Here is a 20,117-nt window from a genome sequence, read left to right as displayed (position 1 = left end):
CACAGTAAAATCAGAAAAATAAAGAAAGAGCCTTGGACTGCCATATTTAGAAAAAGGGAAATCCCTAAAAATTACTTATCAACATTGCAATGATTGTGTGCTTTCTGCAACACCCAGATTTTGCACCTGGAAAGGTCTGTGGTTCATACTAGGCTTTGCAGAAATTGGGTTACTTTAAAAAAAAAAAAAAAGTGTGCAGGAGTTTTAATTGAGACAGTTCCAGAAAATTGCATGAAGCCTGAGAGCTACAGGCTGCCCATCCCTGATCTAAGAGGTATTATTTTCACTCAGAAGAAAATCGAGTGAGTTAACATTATATGGAAGAAAAACCCTTCCCTGAAGGGGTTTCTGGTTTCTGGAAAGGAATAGCTTACATCTTAGTGTGTGGCAATGGTGGGTTGCTGCCGATTTGGACTGATTCTTCAGGATTGGTAGCAGAAATTTACCACCTCTCGCTAAACCGGCAGCGACGATCAGCAGTCCATGCTCCTGAACTGATCCTCTGGTCACCATGGCTTTGGGGGAAAAAAAACCTCGGCACATGCACAAAGTCTTCAGCACATGCACAGAGGGTCATTTCCAGGTGTTTTGCATGATGTTATGGAGGCACATACACGCACATGCAAAAAAACCACCTCCATCACAATCAGAACTGGTAGGGAAGATAAGTAGAACCCACTCCTGGTGTGTAGCATAGGGAACTTCCAAGACTCCACTATAGTATCTCCACTTAGTAAAGACTTCTTTCTTTGAGACAGTGAGAAACAAATGTCAGTGCCAGCCATTTTGCTTGAGTTCTGTGTGCTACAGTCCTGTCTAGCAACTTATAAAGATTATGGCTATCTAGTAATGCCATAGGGTTAGGGTTACGGTTACGGTTACGGTTGGGGATGGGGATGGGGATGGGATTGGGGCTATGGATAGTGTTAGTGTTAGTGTTAGTGTTAGGGTTAGGGTTCGGGTTCGGGTTCGGGTTAGGGTTAGGGTTAGGGGTTAGGGTTTAGGGTTTAGGGTTTAGGGTTTAGGGTTTAGGGTTAGGGTTAGGGTTAGGGTTACGGTTGGGGTTAGGGTTACGGTTACAGTTACAATTGGGTATGGGGATGGGATTGGGGCTAGGGATAGTGTTAGTGTTGGTGTTAGTGTTAGTGTTAGGGTTCGGGTTCAGGTTAGGGTTAGGGTTCGGGTTTGGGTTAAGGTTCGGGTTCGGGTTCAGGTTCGGGTTCGGGTTAGGGCTACGGTTACGGTTACGGTTACAGTTACAGTTACAGTTACAGTTACAGTTACAGTTACAGTTACAATTGGGGATGGGGATGGGATTGGGGCTAGGGTTAGGGTTAGGGTTACGGTTACGGTTACGGTTACGGTTACAGTTACAGTTACAGTTACAATTGGGGATGGGGATGGGATTGGGGCTAGGGTTAGGGTTAGGGTTAGGGTTGTGCCCAATAAGTCACTTTGTCCAGGGCCTCTCTGGGTTTCTGATAAAGTCTTCCATTGAGAACTGATTGTCTCTATGGTGCCTGCAGAAGAAACAATTATTCTATCACTGGCCAACAAAGCAAAAAAAAAGGAGAGTCTTGGATTGCAGTGAACTCCACATTGTAAGCATATAGTATCCAGAGTAGCAGTGGTGTAACGAGGCTAAGACACCAAGGCTTTTTAATAAAAACCTTTAAAAATTATTTTAAAAATAAATTGGTATCTCAGATCAAAGGAGATACTGCCTCATCCTTGTCAAACCCAGAGGTCATAACAGTTTTGGTATGCCAGCAGTACAACACACATTATCAACTGTCCCAGGGTAATTATCAGCTACTTGGCATCCCGGATCACCTGACATAATTTGACACCTGCTAAAGCAATCTCCTCCTCTTTAAAGTTACTCTGTTTGTGCTGCTTTTTGTTCATGTACTATACGGATGTTCACAATACGAACAGCTTTAATTAGCAAGAATGGATAAATTGCAGTTGTTCGAATTGTACCACAACCTATTTGGTACAGCTGGCTACCTTTACACAACATTATAAGCCAGGAGAAACCACCATGTGATTGGTTCGCATTGGGTTTGTATCAAGAAAGGACGATGGTATCATAAAATAAAACCCCTCTTTAACTGTCTAAGCCAGTGGTTCTCAACCTGGGGGCTGGAACCTGGGTGCTTTGGAACACATTTTTATAAGCCAACCAATCAGGCGTTTACAGTGTGGGTGTCCCTCTGAGCTTCCTGCCAATCAGCTTAAAGCTCTGTTGGGAGAATTGGCACTAGACTTATGGTTGGGGGCCACCACAACAATAGGAACTGTATTAAGAGGTCGCAGCATTAGAAAGGCATTAGAACCACTGCTCTAAGCATAAGTGTCAAACTCGCAATGTCATGTTGTCATCACGTGATGTATTGTGACTTTTTATTTTTATTTTTACGTGAAAGGACCGCCCTTTGCTTGCAGCACCACTCCAGTGTCCTTTCACGTAAAAATAACAATGTTTATTTTTACGTGAAGACCTCCCTTTGAAGGAACTGGGGAATCCCTCCCACGAAGAGATTCCGGGGGCGGAGCCTTGACGTCACCAGCAGGTTGCTAAGGACGCCAAGGTGATCACTTCATGGAATCCAGGAAGTGATCACCTTGACGTCCTTAGCAACCTGCCAGTATATGTGACGTCAAAGCTCCGCCCCCGGAATCTCTTAGTGGGATTCCCCGTTCGGGTTCGGATTCGGCCGAATTTTGAGTAAAGTTCGTCCGAACTTGCCGAACCCGAAAACCCTTGGGTTCGCCCATCACTACTGGTCTGTCAAAAATGTTTGGAAGTGCTATTTTTACGAACATGAAAAAGAAAATAAGTTTAATGGGAGGGCGATATGATTCTCTCATGTTGATGCTGGAAATTAAATTATGGAGGAGAACTTTCTGGGTATGGCAGTTATGTCAGTCTCCTACACCAGAAACAAGTTTTCTAACACCTGAAAGCAGGCATCACTGGCCTTTGTTTCAAAATATGCTTGGAATCTGAGTCGACAAGCTGACTCAGATCTCTTCAGATATACTCTTAAGGGGTCACCAAAGAACGAGTTTGAAGTCTAATGCATTTATCACTCTATTAATCTTCATAGACATATTTATCGCCCTATTAATCTTCAAAGATTACTATCCACTGTATCAGATGCAGAAAGATCTTGAATTACAGGATATTCGGGGGAGGATTGTAAAGAGTAAGATCATGTAACACAGAACATGCAGTCTGCATTGGCAATCATTATAAGTAGTTGCTGCTGTTCATACATAGAACATTGCAAGTGGAGATGAGACGGCCAACTCTTGGGGGGGGGGAGGGTTGCCTTCATCCAGATTTCTGCTTATGCTGGTGAATAGACTTAGAAAGCATCTAAAGATGGAAAGATGGAGAAAGGAGACAATCACCAGCAGCAAGATGGAGGGACTCAATTACAGTGGTGATGGGCATAGTTCCCTCTAAGCTGAGCAGTGAGCAATCGCTCACTTAAAAATCATCATCAACTCAGAGTTTTCCAAACCTGCCCAGAAGCCGAGAGGGAAAGAGTGAGAGGGAAGGAGAGAGAGAGGAAGAGAGAGAAACAGATAGAAAAAAGAGAGGAAGGAAAAGAGAAAGAAAAAGAATGGGAGTAAGGAAGAGAGAAAGAAAATCAAAATCTAGTTTGAAACTAGCTCAACTGTTTAAGTGGCATTTTGATATTGATAGAGTTGCCCTATTATGAGCTCACTGTTATAGACACACAGTACAGTATTTTATTTTGAAATTCTCTGAGGCAAAACAGGGTGGGTTTTTAATTTGTTTGTTTATTTGTTTGTTTATTTATTTATTTATTATTTCTGTGCCGCCCAGTCTCAAAGGGACTGCCGCTCAGACACTATACTTTTCCGCCCACCCCCCAAAAAAAATTAGAGGGAACACTGGTGATGGGAGCACTGTTGGAAGAGATGACCCCAACTAGGGATAGCTTATCATGGAGAAAATTTATTTATTTATTAATTTTATTTATTTATTTTTGTCAAGTACGTATTGGTAGTATACAAAGATATAACAATGTTTATATACATGAAACTAATGAGAGAGACATTACGACAGGAGACAGAAGGCACACTGGTGCACTGATGCACGCCCCTTACTGACCTCTTAGGAATCAGGTGAGGTCAACAGTGAGTAGTCTAAGGGGATTAGGTCATGATACTACAGAGTCAGGTAGTGAGTTCCATGCATTTACTACTCAGTTACTAAAGTCTTATTTTGTACAGTCGAGTTTGGAGCAGTTTACTTTGAGTTTGTATCTGTTGTGTGCTCATGTATTGTTGTGGTTGAAACTGAAGTAGTCGTTGGCAGGAAGGACATTGTAGCAGATGATTTTATGGGCTATGCTTAGGTTGTGTTTATTAAGGTGACTTAGTTCTAAGCTTTCTAAACCTAGGATTGTAAATCTAGTTGCATAAGATGTTCTGTTGTGAGTGGTGATCCACTTTGATCACTAAGAGTCAAAACAATACACAATATTATTCAATCAATCAATCAGCTCAATAGTTTGATAAACATTAGTCAACATGAAGAATAACCCTCCAGGAACCTTAATGCTTTCTTATTCGGTAATTTCTTTCTTTCAACCCATCTCTACTCTATTTTGTTTCCTTTCTGTTTCAAGCAGAGTTTCTCCTTGCCCTAAGTCAATCTTCTCTTCTGAGCCCATCTCCAATTACCCGAACGGGGAATCCCACCAAGAGATTCCGGGGGCGGAGCCTTGACGTCACCGGCAGGTTGCTAAGGATGCCAAGGCGATTACTTCCTGGATTCCATGGAATCCAGGAAGTGACCACCTTGGCATCCGTAGCAACCTGCCGGTATACGTGACGTCAAAGCTCCGCCCCCAGAATCTCTTGGTGGGATTCCCCGTTCGGGTTTGTGTTGGGGTTTGTGTTCGGTTCGGTTTCGGCCGAATTTTGCATAAAGTTCGTCCGAACTTGCCGAACCCAAACACTGTTGGGTTCGCCCATCATTACTAAAATGCTTTTTATTATAAAAAAATTAAAAATAAAAATATGCTTAGATTTTTTTTTCCAAATATGCATTTATTTAAATATTTAACATGACATTTATCTGCAAGCATTTTTCAATTTACAGATAGCTACAAAACCTACATGGCACAGATTTATGAGCTTGGAGGTGAACCCATGGCTGAACCATAACTCATATTACATTATTATTATTATTGTTGTTGTTGTTGTTGTTGTTGTTGTTTGTCTGTCTGTCTGTCTGTCTGTCTGTCTGTCTGTCTGTCTGTCTGTCTATCTATCTATCTATCTATCTATCTATTTATTTATTTATTAGATTTGTATGCCGCCCCTCTCCGCAGACTCATAACAGCAATTTAATTATCTTTCCCAGGACAGTAATTCAAGGGAAAAAAGATCTGTGGCCCTTCACATTTTGCTGAAGAAGCTATAGCTCAATCACAAGGTCTTGGGACATAGAAATTATAACTTGGGTTGAATACCAATTTAGTTGAATTTCCTGGGAAACTTCTATGTATGACCTGAATGTCTTCCTTTCACCAGCTTCCAAACTGAACATGGGCCAAATGGAAAAAAGCCTAAGTTCTTTAGGTAAATTTTAATTCCAGTGGTTTGGCACAACAAGGCAGAACTAATATCTTTGGATTCCTTATGTATGATTGATGAATACTAGGTAGATGTATTATTTATTTATCAAATTTTTATGTACCAGCCCATCTTACAAAGAAATGACTTTGGGCGGTGTACAAACAAGGCTAAAAACAATTAATTAATAAATGGCCTTGGGCATCACAAAACCCTATAATTAATATATCAGGCTTCAAAGGAATTGTGTCCAAATCATTCAGTAGGTGTATGTATTGCAGAAAAGAAGCTTCATGCCACAATCTATTTTCTCCCAGAAAGTTCACACAGAAGATTTGGTATGTATGTAGGTCACAGTGATAAAACAAAATATGTTCTGCAGTATCCATACTCCATCCAGTTCTTAAGGGCTGGATACTCTTTGTAAATTTTCAAATAAACTTTTTAATCCAAATTGTACAATTAATGTACAAATCTGCACATTAGGGAGACTGCATGCATTCTTTTGTATTTCTGAATGGAGGAAATAAATTTAGAGTTGAATACTTGCAAGTGAATTGACTGTTGGGAAATTTAATTAACTAACAAACATGGATCAGTAGTTAGACTGGTTGAACTAATTCATAGTTTGAACTGGATTTAAATGCAAATTCTAGGTCACTTTAAAAAAGTGACTCACATGATGAATTAATTGATAGATCATTCAAAATACAATTCTAAGTAAAAATAAACTGACTCATCTCTCAATTCATCCTCAAGAACCCATAATTCTTAACTATTGCTTTGCAAATCATCTTTAGTTTTACTTGTTTAGTCGTTGCCCTGAGTATCACATATCCTATTTACTTGAAAGGAAGACAATCTTGAATTTAAGATGATCCTTTGGGGGAAAAAAATAAGTAGAATTACACAAAAATATATTTAAATTTATACTAAAGCTCTATGTGGTGCCCATTTCCAAACCATAATTGCTGATTCTTCTTCCTCCAATACTTCTGTACTGTACATGTTTGTGCATTGCCGCATGTACAATATGTGTGCACATAATGGCTAGTGGCCATATTTCAAAATAAGACAGATCCAAAATGAGGAAGGAAGGAGTCTGGACAGGTGGCGAGAGGAGAAATACATGAGATAGGGATAAGAAAGGAAAGAAAATAATAGAGAAAGAGAACAGAAAGCCCAGTAGGTACTTGGACCTTATCCAGCAAGTATAAATCTGCAATAGGAGTGCTGTTGTAATTTTGAAATTTTACTAAATTCAGTTCATAGGCAGCTGCTGGGCTGGGAACAGATCACTTTAGTAGGGTGATGGAAAAGGGTTAGGTCTAGGGTTCAAACTCTCAAGGCATTGGAGAAAGCGTCGTCCCCCCCTCCCACACACACAAACACACACATATACATTCACACTTTCACTTGCAATCCAAACACTTTGACAGAGGTATTTAGAAACATAGAAACATAGAAGACTGACGGCAGAAAAAGACCTCATGGTCCATCTAGTCTGCGCTTATACTATTTCCTATATTTTATCTTACAATGGATATAGGTTTATCCCAGGCATGTTTAAATTCAGTTACTGTGGATTTACCAACCACGTCTGCTGGAAGTTTGTTCCAAGGATCTACTACTCTTTCAGTAAAATAATATTTTCTCATGTTGCTTTTGATCTTTCCCCCAACTAACTTCAGATTGTGTCCCCTTGTTCTTGTGTTCACTTCCCCGTTAAAAACACTTCCCTCCTGGACCTTATTTAACCCTTTAATATATTTAAACATTTCGATCATGTCCCCCCTTTTCCTTCCTTCCTCCAGACTATACAGATTGAGTTCATTAAGTCTTTCCTGATACGTTTTATGCTTAAGACCTTCCACCATTCTTGTAGCCCGTCTTTGGACCCGTTCAATTTTGTCAATATCTTTTTTAATCTGTAAGGAAATTCAAACTTCATGCAATGATTACAATGTCGCAAATGACAAATCTCCTTGAGATTAATGGCTTTTCCAAATGAATATGCTTGGGATTACCAGACCTGTTTGATCATTATGAAATCCATCAAGAGAGGTGGAAACAATTCAGGGAGAGTAGGAAGTCTGCATGCCATTCCTATCCATTCCTCTGGTTACCCTCCATAAGGAGGATGAAATTTAAAAAGGAATGAATGGGGAGCAGACATCTCCATTGTTTCCCCTTTTTGCTACTCACTTGTATCATTGATGGCTGGGTACCTCAATTCTCTCATTCATCTTCTTTACTTTGAACAGAATTTGCCCTTAATATAAAAGAATCCTCAAGGATAAGTAAAATATGTTTTGTTACCTCTTACTCCTCATCTTACATGACTTTTAATAGCTACAGATTAAAAGAAAACTTCATAAAACACACACTTAGCCTACTTGGAGGTCAAGCATTCTTTGTCCCTACACAGAAGGTTTCTTAAGTCTCTGAACTACAATCACACTTTCATCTCCAACCTGATGTAGACAATTGATCCTGTCAACGGGGGTTCTGTCCTAACTATCCCCTTGTAAACCACTTGTTCCTTGTTTTAAAACTCCCTTTTAAAACCTCTGCAAGAACAAAGTCACATCCTTCTGAAGAATGTGCAACTCCCTCCCAACCAATCTTCTGTGTAAGACCATGTGGTTAGAGTGCAGTAGTGCAAGGTGCTTCTTCTGACTACTGGCTGTAGTTCAGCAGTTCAAATCTCAGTAGGCTCAAGGTTGACTCAAGGTTGACTCAGCCTTCCATCCTTCTGAGGTGAGTAAAATGAGGACCCAGATTGTTGGGGGCAATATGCTAACTCTGTAAGCATACTTAGAGAGTGCTGTAAATTATTATTATTATGTATTATTATTATTTATTGGATTTATATGCCGCCCCTCTCTGAAAACTCGGGGCGGCTAACAGCAATCATAAACAGTGTACAATAATAATCCAATACTGAAAGCGAATTAAAAACCCCTTAATATAAAAAACCAAACATACATACAAACATACCATGCATACAATAGTAAAGGCCTAGGAGGAGAAGGAATCTTAATTCCCCCATGCCTGGCGGCAGAGGTGGGTTTTAAGTAGCTTACGAACGGCAAGGAGGGTGGGGGCAATTCTAATCTCTGGGGGGAGTTGGTTCCAGAGGGCCGGGGCCGCCACAGAGAAGGCATTGTTTAGTTGACGGGACCCAGAGAAGCCCCACTCTCTGGGACCTAACTGGTTGCTGGGATTCGTATATAAGTCTAAGTGCTATTGCTATGTTCTTGGCACCACCACCACCACCTCCCAAAACGTAAGAGTGGTATTCATTAGGGAAACATATTTCCAACCAAGTCCTTCTTCCTAGGATTCATTTTAACTCTGCTGGTATTTAACTCTGCCGGTATTTAACTCTGCCGGTATTTAACTCTGCCGGTATCTAGCCCAGGGGTAGGCCTCATTGGCTCTTCTGTGACTTGTGGACTTCAACTCCCAGAATCCCTGAGCCAGTCATGCCAGCTCAGGAATTCTGGGAGTTGAAGTCCACATGTCACAGAGGAGCCGACTTGGCCTAGTCCAACCCCACTCCATCCCAAGGCAGGAGACCTTTATTCAATCGTAAATGCCCATCCAGTCTTTCCTTGGGGACCTCCAGCCTCATGAGGGTGCCAATTCCTCTGGTGTTTTATTATTATTATTTTATATTTTTCTTTATATATATTACCTCATGTCTATTCTCTTCTATGTATTGTGTATTGGACAAAATAAATAAATAAAAATAAAATAAAAATAAATAAATAAATATTTCCTTTCTATTCTTGCTGTGTCATGCTCTTGTATTTCTCAATGAGGTTGAAGGGGCAGATCTGCTAGGTTGGAACTGGTTTGTCTCTGAATGCTACAATGGATTGTAAGCTTAGCAAGGGAGTGTAGGAACTCAGCTCTTTTCCTTTCCTCCCTGCTCCCTCTCCTCACACCCCTCCTCTTATGGATATTCCCCCCTAGGGTTTATTAACCCCTCCCTCCTACCCCTAATTGGGGTTGGAAGAAATAATTCTTCTTGAAAGAGCACCCCCTCAGCAATTTGAGGGGTGAAAAACATGCTATATCAGCATTTGGCAAAAAGCTTTTTCTCATGCTTTGGTAACATCTGATATGGAGATATGTTCCTGATTTTCCTACCAGCTCTCATTCAATGTGATGAATTTGCTTTTGAAAGTCTTCCTAAGGGGGAGAAAAACTGGAAAACTTCCCATGAGTGAAACAATGTGCTCTTCGGCTTCTATCACTACAAAGTGACCAATGGGGTATATGTTAATATCCAGCCTTTCACTGCACTATCATCATGCTGGGCCCTGGGCCCTTGACCTATTAAATCCTCATAAATATCATCATGACTGTATTTCTTCTGGAGAAATTCTGCTGTTACCCTCACTTGAGAAACTCTTATTTGCACCCGGAGAAATTTCTTAATTATCCCAGGGAAATTCTGAAAATACATTGGTCTCCACCTTAAAGTTTGGAAGGGAATTTGAAAGATCCCTCCATGCCCATCTTTGATCTGATTTGTCCTCTCGGGCCATTTGGGGAAGAGCCAAATTTCTTCCTAATCTCTGAAATGAGAAATGGCTTTAATTGGGAAATGTTATCTATTATATCTACAACTGTCATCTAAATTGTGAGAATGTCTGCTGTGGGGGAGAAGAAGAAAAAAATGATTTCACTGGATAATCTCAAACGTATATACTGTATATATTTCTTGGTGTGAGCTGAACTGTTTACTTAGGCTAGGTCTGTCATTAGGGAAAAAACACTTTCTGGTAAGAAATCAGTACCTTGTCCCTGTTGACAATGGAATATCTCTTTTATACTTGTAGTAATGTCCATCAGTGAGACACCAAAGGTAAATGAGGTGAACCTTAAATGAGTTGGTCAATTAAAACCATTTCATAAGGGTGTAAACCAAATATTCCTTGTTGTGGTTGGCTCTGGCCCAGCTCCTGCCACAGGGAATGGGGAGGTGGATGCAGGGGAAACTTCAACATGTCACAGGCCTGTGTTATTGCCGACATAATCAATTCAGAGTTTAGTTTCTCGGACGAAGAAGAAGGTGGGAGTGACTCGTCAGAGGAGGGCTTGGCACACAGCCAAGGCAGTCAGTCTTCCTTATCTTCTATTGCTTCAGATCATAGTTCCCCCTAAGCTGAGCAGTGAGCAATCACTCACTTAAACCCTGCTGTTCTGTTTAAAAAAAGTTACAAATCTTCTGTTCCCGGGTCACCCTGACCCGGACCGAAAACTCTTCATTTGCAGTGCTTATGTTTGGTCAATTTGAATACTTTTTTCACTTGGAAAGTAGTCTGAACATTTCTGCACACAATGATATGAAAATTGAACTGAATAAATTAATCCTTATTGGTTTATTTTGCACATAAATATGCCCCCCCCCGTTTTTGTGAATTTCTTTTAGGTTTATTGATAATTATGCCTGCAAAATACATTCTATTTTACTAAAGTTGGTGTGGGATTGGTAGCTTGAACATTTCTGAACATAATGATATGAAAATTGAACTGGAAAAATTGATTCATATTGGTTTATTTTGTTGATGAAATGCATGCCCCCCCCATTTTTTAAAATAGTCTTCACTTTATGGATAGTTTTGCTAGAAAAATACATTCTATTTTACTAAAGTTGGTGTGGGATTGGTAGCTTGAACATTTCTGAACATAATGATATGAAAATTGAACTGGAAAAATTGATTCATATTGGTTTATTTTGTTGATGAAATGCATGCCCCCCCCATTTTTTAAAATAGTCTTCACTTTATGGATAGTTTTGCTAGAAAAATACATTCTATTTTACTAAAGTTGGTGTGGGATTGGTAGCTTGAACATTTCTGAACATAATGATATGAAAATTGAACTGGAAAAATTGATGCATATTGGTTTATTTTGCACATAAATGTATGCCTCCCCCCATGTTCAATTATTTCAATTTATATAAAAATTATGCTGTTAATTTCAAACTTACATACTTTTTTTAGTAAAATGGATTTGTTTCATAAAATTAGTTCTCTGGCTACAATGTGGTTGATTTTCAAAAGGATATTCCAAATATTTCTAGCCAAATATGTATAAAAAGTGACAATAATGGCACACAGCAAGGCCGAGGGGGTGTGTGGCCCTTTTGTGGCAAAAATAAACCAATAAGAACCATTTTTCCAGTTCATTTATATTTTTCTTATATTCATAAATGTTCAATTTAGTATATCAAACCTTTTGGGGGAAAATTCCTTGGGGATTTGTAGCCTTAAAAAATAGAAATTGACACGAAATTCAGAAAGGATGGGGGGAGGGGCTTTTTGATCAAAATAAAAATATAAGTCTCAATTTTTCCAGTTCAATTTTCATATCATTATGTTCATAAATGTTTAAACTAGTTTTCCAGTTGAAAAAGTTTTCAAAAAGACCAAATTCAAGTACCTAAAAAAAATCATTTTGGTCCGGGTCTATATGACCCGAACAGACTAAACGTGACTTTTTTTTTTGCCCAGAAAAAAAAAATTTCCCCCACCCCCACAAATACTTTTTTGATGATCAGCATTGTTAAATTGAGTAAATGAATGCCTAAGATTTTAAAGAATATTTCGGATTTGGAGCATAAAAAAATAAAAAGTGAAAATGGTTGCAAGCAGCTGAGGGGGGAGAGGCCTTATTTCTGATGTTAAAAATCCAGTAAGAATCATTTTTTTCAGTTCCTTTATATTTTTCTTATATTCAGAAATGTTCAAGCTACCAATCCCACACCAACTGCAGTAAAATAGAATGCATTTTGCAAGCAAAACTATCCATAAATTGAAAAAACTTTCACAAAAATGGGGGGGCGTGCATTATATCAGCAAAATAAACCAATAAGATTTACTTTTTTCATTTCAATTTTCATATCATTGTGTGCAGAAATGTTCAGACTACTTTCCAAGTGAAAAAAGCTTTCAAAAAGATCAAACATAAGCACTGCAAATAAAGAGTTTTCGGTCCGGGTCAGGGTGACCCGGGAACAGAAGATTTGTAACTTTTTTTGCCCAGCAAAAACTAAGCCCCCCACCCCCCAAAAAAAATTCTCATAGAGAGAACCCCTGAAATGATGAACATTCATGAAATTTCAAGTTTCAGATATTCAGGGAAAATTTTTTACAGGGACTCAAACTTGGCTTCGGGTCAAATAGACCCGAAACAGAACAGCAGGGTTAAAAATCATCATCAACTCAGAGTTTTCCAAACTTGCCCAGAAGCCGAGAGGGAAAGAGTGAGAGGGAAGGGAAGAGAGAGGAAGAGAGGAAGAGAGAGAAACAGATAGAAAAAAGAGAGGAAGGAAAAGAGAAAGAAAAAGAATGGGAGTAAGGAAGAGAGAAAGAAAATCAAAATCTAGTTTGAAACTAGCTCAACTATTTAAGTGGCATTTTGATATTGATAGAGTTGCCCTATTATGAGCTCACTGTTATAGACACACAGTACAGTATTTTATTTTGAAATTCTCTGAGGCAAAACAGGGTGGGTTTTTTATTTGTTTGTTTGTTTATTTGTTTATTTGTTTGTTTGTTTATTTTTTCTGTGCTGCCCAGTCCCAAAGGGACTGCCGCTCAGACACTATACTTTCCCCCCCCCAAAAAAAAAAATTATAGGGAACACTGCTTCAGATGATGATATTTTGGACCCACGCAACCGCAGAATTATGTGTAGAAGAGACCAAGTAAGAACATATTACAGGAAATAAGGGAGGCCACCTGTGTTTGGGTGGGGCTCTGGTAATTAGGGCTGCTGCTATAAATAGCAGCATGTGGGTTTGGCCATTGTGGAAGAATATCTGTTTGCAGTTCGTCAGGAATCTTATGTGCTGGACTTCGTTGCTTTTTCACGCATTTGAAACCAAAGCAGAGCAACGTGTGTGTGTGTGTGTCACATCGTTGGAAGAAGAAGGGATGTGAAGTTTCTTCACAGTTGCTGGCTAAGTACTTAATGATTGCTTAAGGGAAATTGTACAGACTACCCAGTTGTTTTGGGAAGAGTGCTCTTTGCAATACAAAAAGAGTGCTTAGTTTATTTTGACTTTTGTGATAAAGAACATTGTTTTGAATTTTCAAATGTGTGTGTGTCTGAAATTTGTACCCTTGAATTTTTGGGAGGCTCCTATCAGAGAGCCCGGCAGAACAATTCCTAGTCTCCTATTTCTCTGTTCAGTTAAAGGTTCTCCATGTTTGAGTTCTTCATTGAGCTGTAATGAACGTCCATGAGTAAAAAGAAGGAAGACACCAGCAAGAAACAAGTTATCACAATGCAGTTTATTTGCAATTTCAAGCAGGAAGTTACGCAGAACAATAGACCGAGCAAAAGTAGCCAAACGGTTGCTATTTTATTTACATCAAGCATTTGGGGACAACTTACAAAATAAGCCATACAAGCTATTACGCATTTTTAAAATGTTCTTCATCGATTGGGAAATTTATTTTAATGGGTTAAAAAAAATCATCATTTTGCAGGGGGTAAGCGAAGGTCAACCAAAAGAATACTAAAATTGTTTTTCTGTGGTTCATGAAGTCAAATGCTATGCTTCTTCTCGGTGCTGAACAACAAAAGACATCCTTTAAAAAGATGGCTGACATAAGCACTTGTCTCCTAATTCCCTATTAAACAATGTGTTGTTTTGACTGTGTATATTCCTCGTGGTGTTGGAAGTGGCCTGCCTACTATTACAACTGAATTAAAATACAGGAGTTCTTTGTTTTTCTGTTGAGAACTATATTGTTTTAATCAGCCCATCCATTAAATTGCCCTTTCCATTCTCAAATGCCATTTTAGCAGAATCTTAAGTGATCTGGGAAAAACCAAAAGTATACCAAGAAATATGCCAAACAGAACAATGGGGCTTAAGTGGGGAAAGTACAGACCCTGATAATACAGACCAGTTTGGATTACCGTATACTTTCCTCCTGCTTTCAAGGGGATTTCAAAGGATGTAATTATATCGCATGCATCTGCTGGCGCAAAGCACTGAACAAAAAAGAGCAGCGTAAAATATTGCAGAAATGTGAAAAGAGAAGTGAAACTATATCCATAAAATGAATGCCAATGCTGAAAGCACTTCAGTCATGTTTTGGTTCTTAAAAGCAACCGGAACAAAATTTTCCCCATCCTGTCGATCTCAAATATGGAGAGTGGACTGAGTACTTCACCTCCCACTGAAATCAGCAGGGTGTTAAAATTTAGGGTGTTAAAATAATGTTTTGTGTGGCCTGATTCCTAAAAGTTTGCACTATAACAATAGTATTCGATATGGGGAAGGGGGTTCCTTTTAGGGATAATACTCAGAAGCTTGGCTTTCTGGTTTGTTTGCTTTTGACTAAAATCAGCTTGTTTGCCAATTCATTCGGGGGAGGGGGGTTGAACTAGGTAACCTACAAGGTCCTGCCAAACTGTCTGAATTCCTATCACAAAAGAGCATCATCATCTTTCCGAAAGAGAATAGCGGAGGAAACAATCAGTTCTGTCCAATGTGGGAAATATGGTACTGCAGGCAGAATAACAACAGAGAGGGGGAAATCAGAGACACCACGACAGCCACAAGTCACGTTGGTTAGGAAAGAGACCTTGTAACACTGAAACTGCCTGGCGAAGGGGGGGATAGGAGCCATTTTTCATGAACGCTAACACCTGCTCAGATGTGTTCGTTCAAGAGACAAGGGACAATGTCTGTTCATATTAAATTTCTCGGGGGGCGTGGGAGAGAAGGATGACTAACTTGGGGACTTGTGCTGATGCTGGTGAGTAGGGACTTTTTCCCTGGAATCAATGGGCAATGTGTTTGTTTGTTTGTTTAATATTTTTTATCTGACCACTTTTCGGCTGGACGATGAAGTTGTGGTTGAGACATATTTCATGCTGGAAGAGCATCCTCCACCTCCAACACCTATTCCTCCACCATAGCTTCCGGCGTTGTAACTGCTCCCCCCACTGCTTATACCAAAGCCGCCAGAACCAACCCCTCCCACTGACAGGCCCAGGCTGCCTCCAGCACCACTGCCGCCGCCTCCTCCTCCACCGATCCCCAGGCCAAATCCTCCTCCTCCTCCACCGATCCCCAGGCCACTGCTCATACGACCACCTCCGCTCATGGTAGATGAGCTGCTGATCACCGCTGCAAGAAAAACACAGGTGTGTTACTAAATTTTGTTCCAACCATTGGCTGTAACTTATAAGAAGGGATGGATCTTAGAATAGGATGAGCTGGAAAGGACCTTGGAGGTCTTCTAGTCCAGCCCCCTGCTCAAGCAGGAGAACCTATACCATTTCAGATAAGTGACTGTCTAGGCCAGTGATGGATGACGGTGAAATAAATGACGGTGAAATAAACAGGCAAACCAGAAGTTTGGAAAAAACAGACTTCTGGTCTGCCTGCTGGGCTATTTTTCACACTCTGGGGTTTCAGGGAAACTTTCCTGAAACCTCTGGAGGGCGAAATGTCCTTCCCCAAGGACGAAAATCAACTGGCCAGTGTGTGCATGCGTGCTGGAGCTGACATAGGGCAACAGCTCGCATGCCCTCTGATATGGCTCCATGTGCCACCTGTGGCATGCATGCCATAGGTTCACCATCATTGGTCTAGACCAGTGATGGTGAACCTTTTTTTTCCTCGGGTACCAAGAGAGCATGCATGTGCACTATCATTATGCCCAAACTCATAATTCAATGCCTGGGGAGAGTGAAAACAGCTTCCCCTGCCCCTGGAGGCCCTCTGGAGGCTGGAAACAGCCTGTATCCCAACTTCTGGTGAGCCCAGCAGGCTCATGTTTCTGCCTCCCCAGGCTCCAAAGGCTTCCCTGGAGCTGGAGGAGGGCAAAATGTCCTCCCTCATCCCTCCCAGGCTTTTCTTTAGACTAGCCCAGGGGTAGGCAAAGTTAGCTCTTCTATGACATGTAGACTTCAACTCCCAGAATTCCTGAGCTAGCATGACTGGCTCAGGAATTCTGGGAGTTGAGGTCCGCAAGTCATAGAAAAGCTGACTTTTCCTACCCCTGGACTAGCTGAACCCTAATCCTGCAGACGTTCTTCATAGGCTGTAGTCTCCAGGACTTTGATCATCTTAGTTGCTCCAAGACATGATGGATGACCATCATGCTCAAGTCTTTGGGACTACAAGGACATATCCAAGTCATTCTCATATTCCAGGATGCTGATTTCCCCACTATAGGCCCTGGCCCTGAAATTATGAAACACTCCCATCCAAATTCTAACAAGGTAGGACCCTGCTTAGCTTTTTAAGGTTACAAGTAGTGATGGGCGCACTGAACCCACACAATTCAGGTCCGTACCGAATATTGCGGTGTTCGGTATGCCGAACACGAACACAATTTTTTTCCAAACTTCAGGCAAAGTTCGGGGTCGTGTTCGGTGTTCGGAGCTTTGACGTCACTGGCAGGTTGCTAAGGATGCCAAGGTGATCACTTCCTGGATTTCATGGAATCCAGGAAGTGATCAAATTGGCGTCCTTAGCAACCTACTGGTGATGTCAAATCTCCGCCACGGAATCTCTTCATGGGAGGGATTCCCTGTTCGGGTTCGAGTTCGGGTTCAGTTCGGTTTTGGCCAAATTTTGTGTAAAATTCGGCCGAACTTGCCGAACCCGAACACTGTTGGGTTCACCCATCACTAGTTACAGGTGCTGCCACCTGTTGAAGGTAAAATAAGTAGCATTACTGCCAAATTACTCGCTCATATTTCCCATCATTCTGGGATGCCGTTCCAAATTAAATATCATGGGGTGCTCATAGACGATGGCCTTGGAGAAGAAATTGAAGATCTACTACCAAGGCGATGATCCGGTAAGCAAGATTTGAGACCAAGCAAGGAAAGTGGTTTAGGAAATCAGCCGGCATCCCCCATGGCCCCACCCAACTTTAATTCACATGAATATACAAGAGGGAGAAAGCAGAGCACATTCAGACTTGTGCAATTCTGTTACTATAGCTGTTCTAATAAAAGTAGCTTTCAATCTACATAGTGTCTGCTTCTTCATCTGCTTTTGTCAGCCTTGCAAGGCAAACTAGACAGGAATCAATAGCCAGACAAGCTGACACTGCTTTATTTGTCAAGTTTCATTGACAGACCCTTGCCAGTCTGAATGTTCAATCCTTCCTCACTGCCCACTCTCCTTTTCAGCCAGAGAAACTAAGCTTTTTGCCATGCACACTACTCAGCTGCCATTACGCTATCTCTTAACTGATCATTCCTTTCTTTTCCCGGCCAATCAGAATAGAGCTGGAAAGGAACTTAGAGGTCTTCTAGTCCAACCCCCTGCTCAGGCAGGAAACCCTATACTCAGACAAATGGTTGTTCAATCCCTTCTGAAAGAACACTAGTAAGGGAGCACCCAGAACTTCTGGAGGAAAGCTATTCCACTAGTTAATTGTCCTCACTGTTGGGAAGTTTCTCCTTAACTCCAAATTGCATCTCTCCTTGATTAGTTTCCATCCATTGTGACTGGTGCTTTGGAAGAATAAGCTGAGCACCTCTTCTTTGTGGCAGCCCTTCAAATACTGGCAAATGTCCTAGTCCTAGTTTGAATTGACCACAACGCAATCCATTTTTTTAAAGCTTCATGTCTCACTTTTGGAGTAGAATAGTACAGAATAGAATAGAATAACAGAGTTGGAAGGGACCTTGGAGGTCTTCTAGTCCAACCCCCTGCTTGGGGAGGAAACCCTACAGACAAATGGTTATCCAACATCTTCTTTAAAACTTCCAGTGTTGGAGCATTCACAACTTCTGGAGGCAAGCCGTTCCATGGATTAATTATTCTAACTGTCAGGAAATTTCTCCTTAGTTCTAAGTTGCTTCTCTCCTTGATTAGTTTCCATTAATCTACATTATTATTTTCATCAATAGCATAAAATAGGGAAGGCAGCACCCCTACCCACACACACAGTGCAATACTTCTTATTTGATCCTCTTGTCAGTGATAGTGTATTTTTCAAGATGTCTAAATTATTCAGTATTAATATTAAACAATACAGTCTGTGCAAACAAGTGTATTATCATGGGCCCTTATGACTAATTAGTACAAATGAAATACTTACACATGCTCACAGGGGCAGTGAGTTCTCCAGACATCCTATAGGCAAGAAAGAAGAAACAGTGTGTGTATAAGTCAATTGCCATTATCATGTTTAGCTCATAGCCTATAAAACCCTGTCCTTGCAAATAAAGATCTTGGTATAAAAGTATTAAGTGAAAACAAGGAACATCCTGTCACTTTAAGTTCTCCATCAGATACAAATTAAAACAAAACAAAATCCTAGGGAAACTTGTGAAGATTAAACAATCTACACACATCCGCTTATAAAAGGGATTGTTCAAGAGGTAGGGCAACTGCATGACATTTATGCACCATCTGAAGCACACATGAAGGATTAGGATTTGGGAGGAGAATGCAACAGGTTGCACAGAAGTCTTTTCAGCTGGCTTGCAGGGGTTCACCCCTCCCTCGGGGGATCCTGCCCTCCAAGTCTGAGCAGAACAAATTCCTATAGGTCCTTGTTCACAGTAGACTTCAGTTGGAAGCAGGGGAGAGGAGGCTGCCCTCTAGTGCTGGCAGGACTTATCTTTCAGTCCTGAGGAAACAACCTTGCGCAAAATGTCCATGCTCACTCTGCGGCTCAGCCAGAAACCCACAAGAAAGCATTTTGTAGCAATCGTTGACTGTGTTGTTGCAACACAGATGGTGCAACCTCTTTACCAGCTTCCCTCATCTTCTCATAGAATGCAAAACCTGTCTTCTGTGCCCAGTTAGCATTGTGCTCTCAGCCACAAGCTGCCTTGATGGGGTTGTCTTAAGAGCGCCCTCCTGAGGCCGCAGTGCTCATCTGCTTTGTACAAAAACATTGTGAGGGGAAACAACCCTGACCTTTATTGAATTTCAGGCTTATGTAGATGGCAACAAGAGTCCACCATAGCATCTGCTGTTTGTTCGCCAGAGTCAGAAATTAAGTAGAGTTAAGCACATGAATAAAAGTTGCCACCCCAAGTCTTCAGAGAGGGACAGCATACAAATCTAATAAATTATTGTTGTTGTTGTTGTTGTTGTTGTTGTTATTGTTATTGTTATTGTTGTTGTTGTTGTTGTTGTTGTTGTTGTTATTATTATTATTATTATTATTATTATTATTATTATTATTATATATACAGATTCTCCTTCATGGATTCAATCCAAGATCATCGCAGCTGGGGACTGCAGCCAAGAAATTAAAAGACACTTGTTCCTTTGAAGAAAAATCATGGCAAATCTAGGCAGCATACTAAAAAGCAGAGACATCATCCTGCCAACAAAAGTGCGTATAGTCAAGGCTATGGCTTTCCCAGTTGCAATGTATGGCTGTGAAAGTTAGACCATAAGGAAGGCTGAGCGCCAAAGAACTGAAGCCTTTGAACTCTAGTGTTGGAGAAGACTCCTATGAGTCCTTGGGACT

General features: G+C 40.7%; 1 protein-coding gene across 1 annotated transcript in view; it reads right to left on the bottom strand.

Annotated features, from left to right (window-relative positions):
- Nucleotides 1–15,479: 15,479 nt before the first annotated feature.
- LOC139159461 (keratin, type II cytoskeletal 5-like) overlaps nt 15,480–20,117 on the bottom strand; it is a 28,934-nt gene continuing 24,296 nt past the window's right edge. Inside the window, exons 8-9 of the mRNA XM_070736780.1 lie at nt 18,729–18,763; nt 15,480–15,790 (exon numbers count right to left, since the gene is read on the bottom strand). Of these exons, the coding sequence (XP_070592881.1) occupies nt 15,480–15,790; nt 18,729–18,763 (346 nt within the window). The remainder of the gene's footprint in view (nt 15,791–18,728; nt 18,764–20,117) is intronic.

This window comes from Erythrolamprus reginae, chromosome 2, assembly GCF_031021105.1.
Source record: "Erythrolamprus reginae isolate rEryReg1 chromosome 2, rEryReg1.hap1, whole genome shotgun sequence".
Lineage (NCBI taxonomy): Eukaryota > Metazoa > Chordata > Lepidosauria > Squamata > Dipsadidae > Erythrolamprus > Erythrolamprus reginae.
Note: the sequence above shows the minus strand (reverse complement) of the source record. Positions and strands in the feature narration are given on the sequence as shown.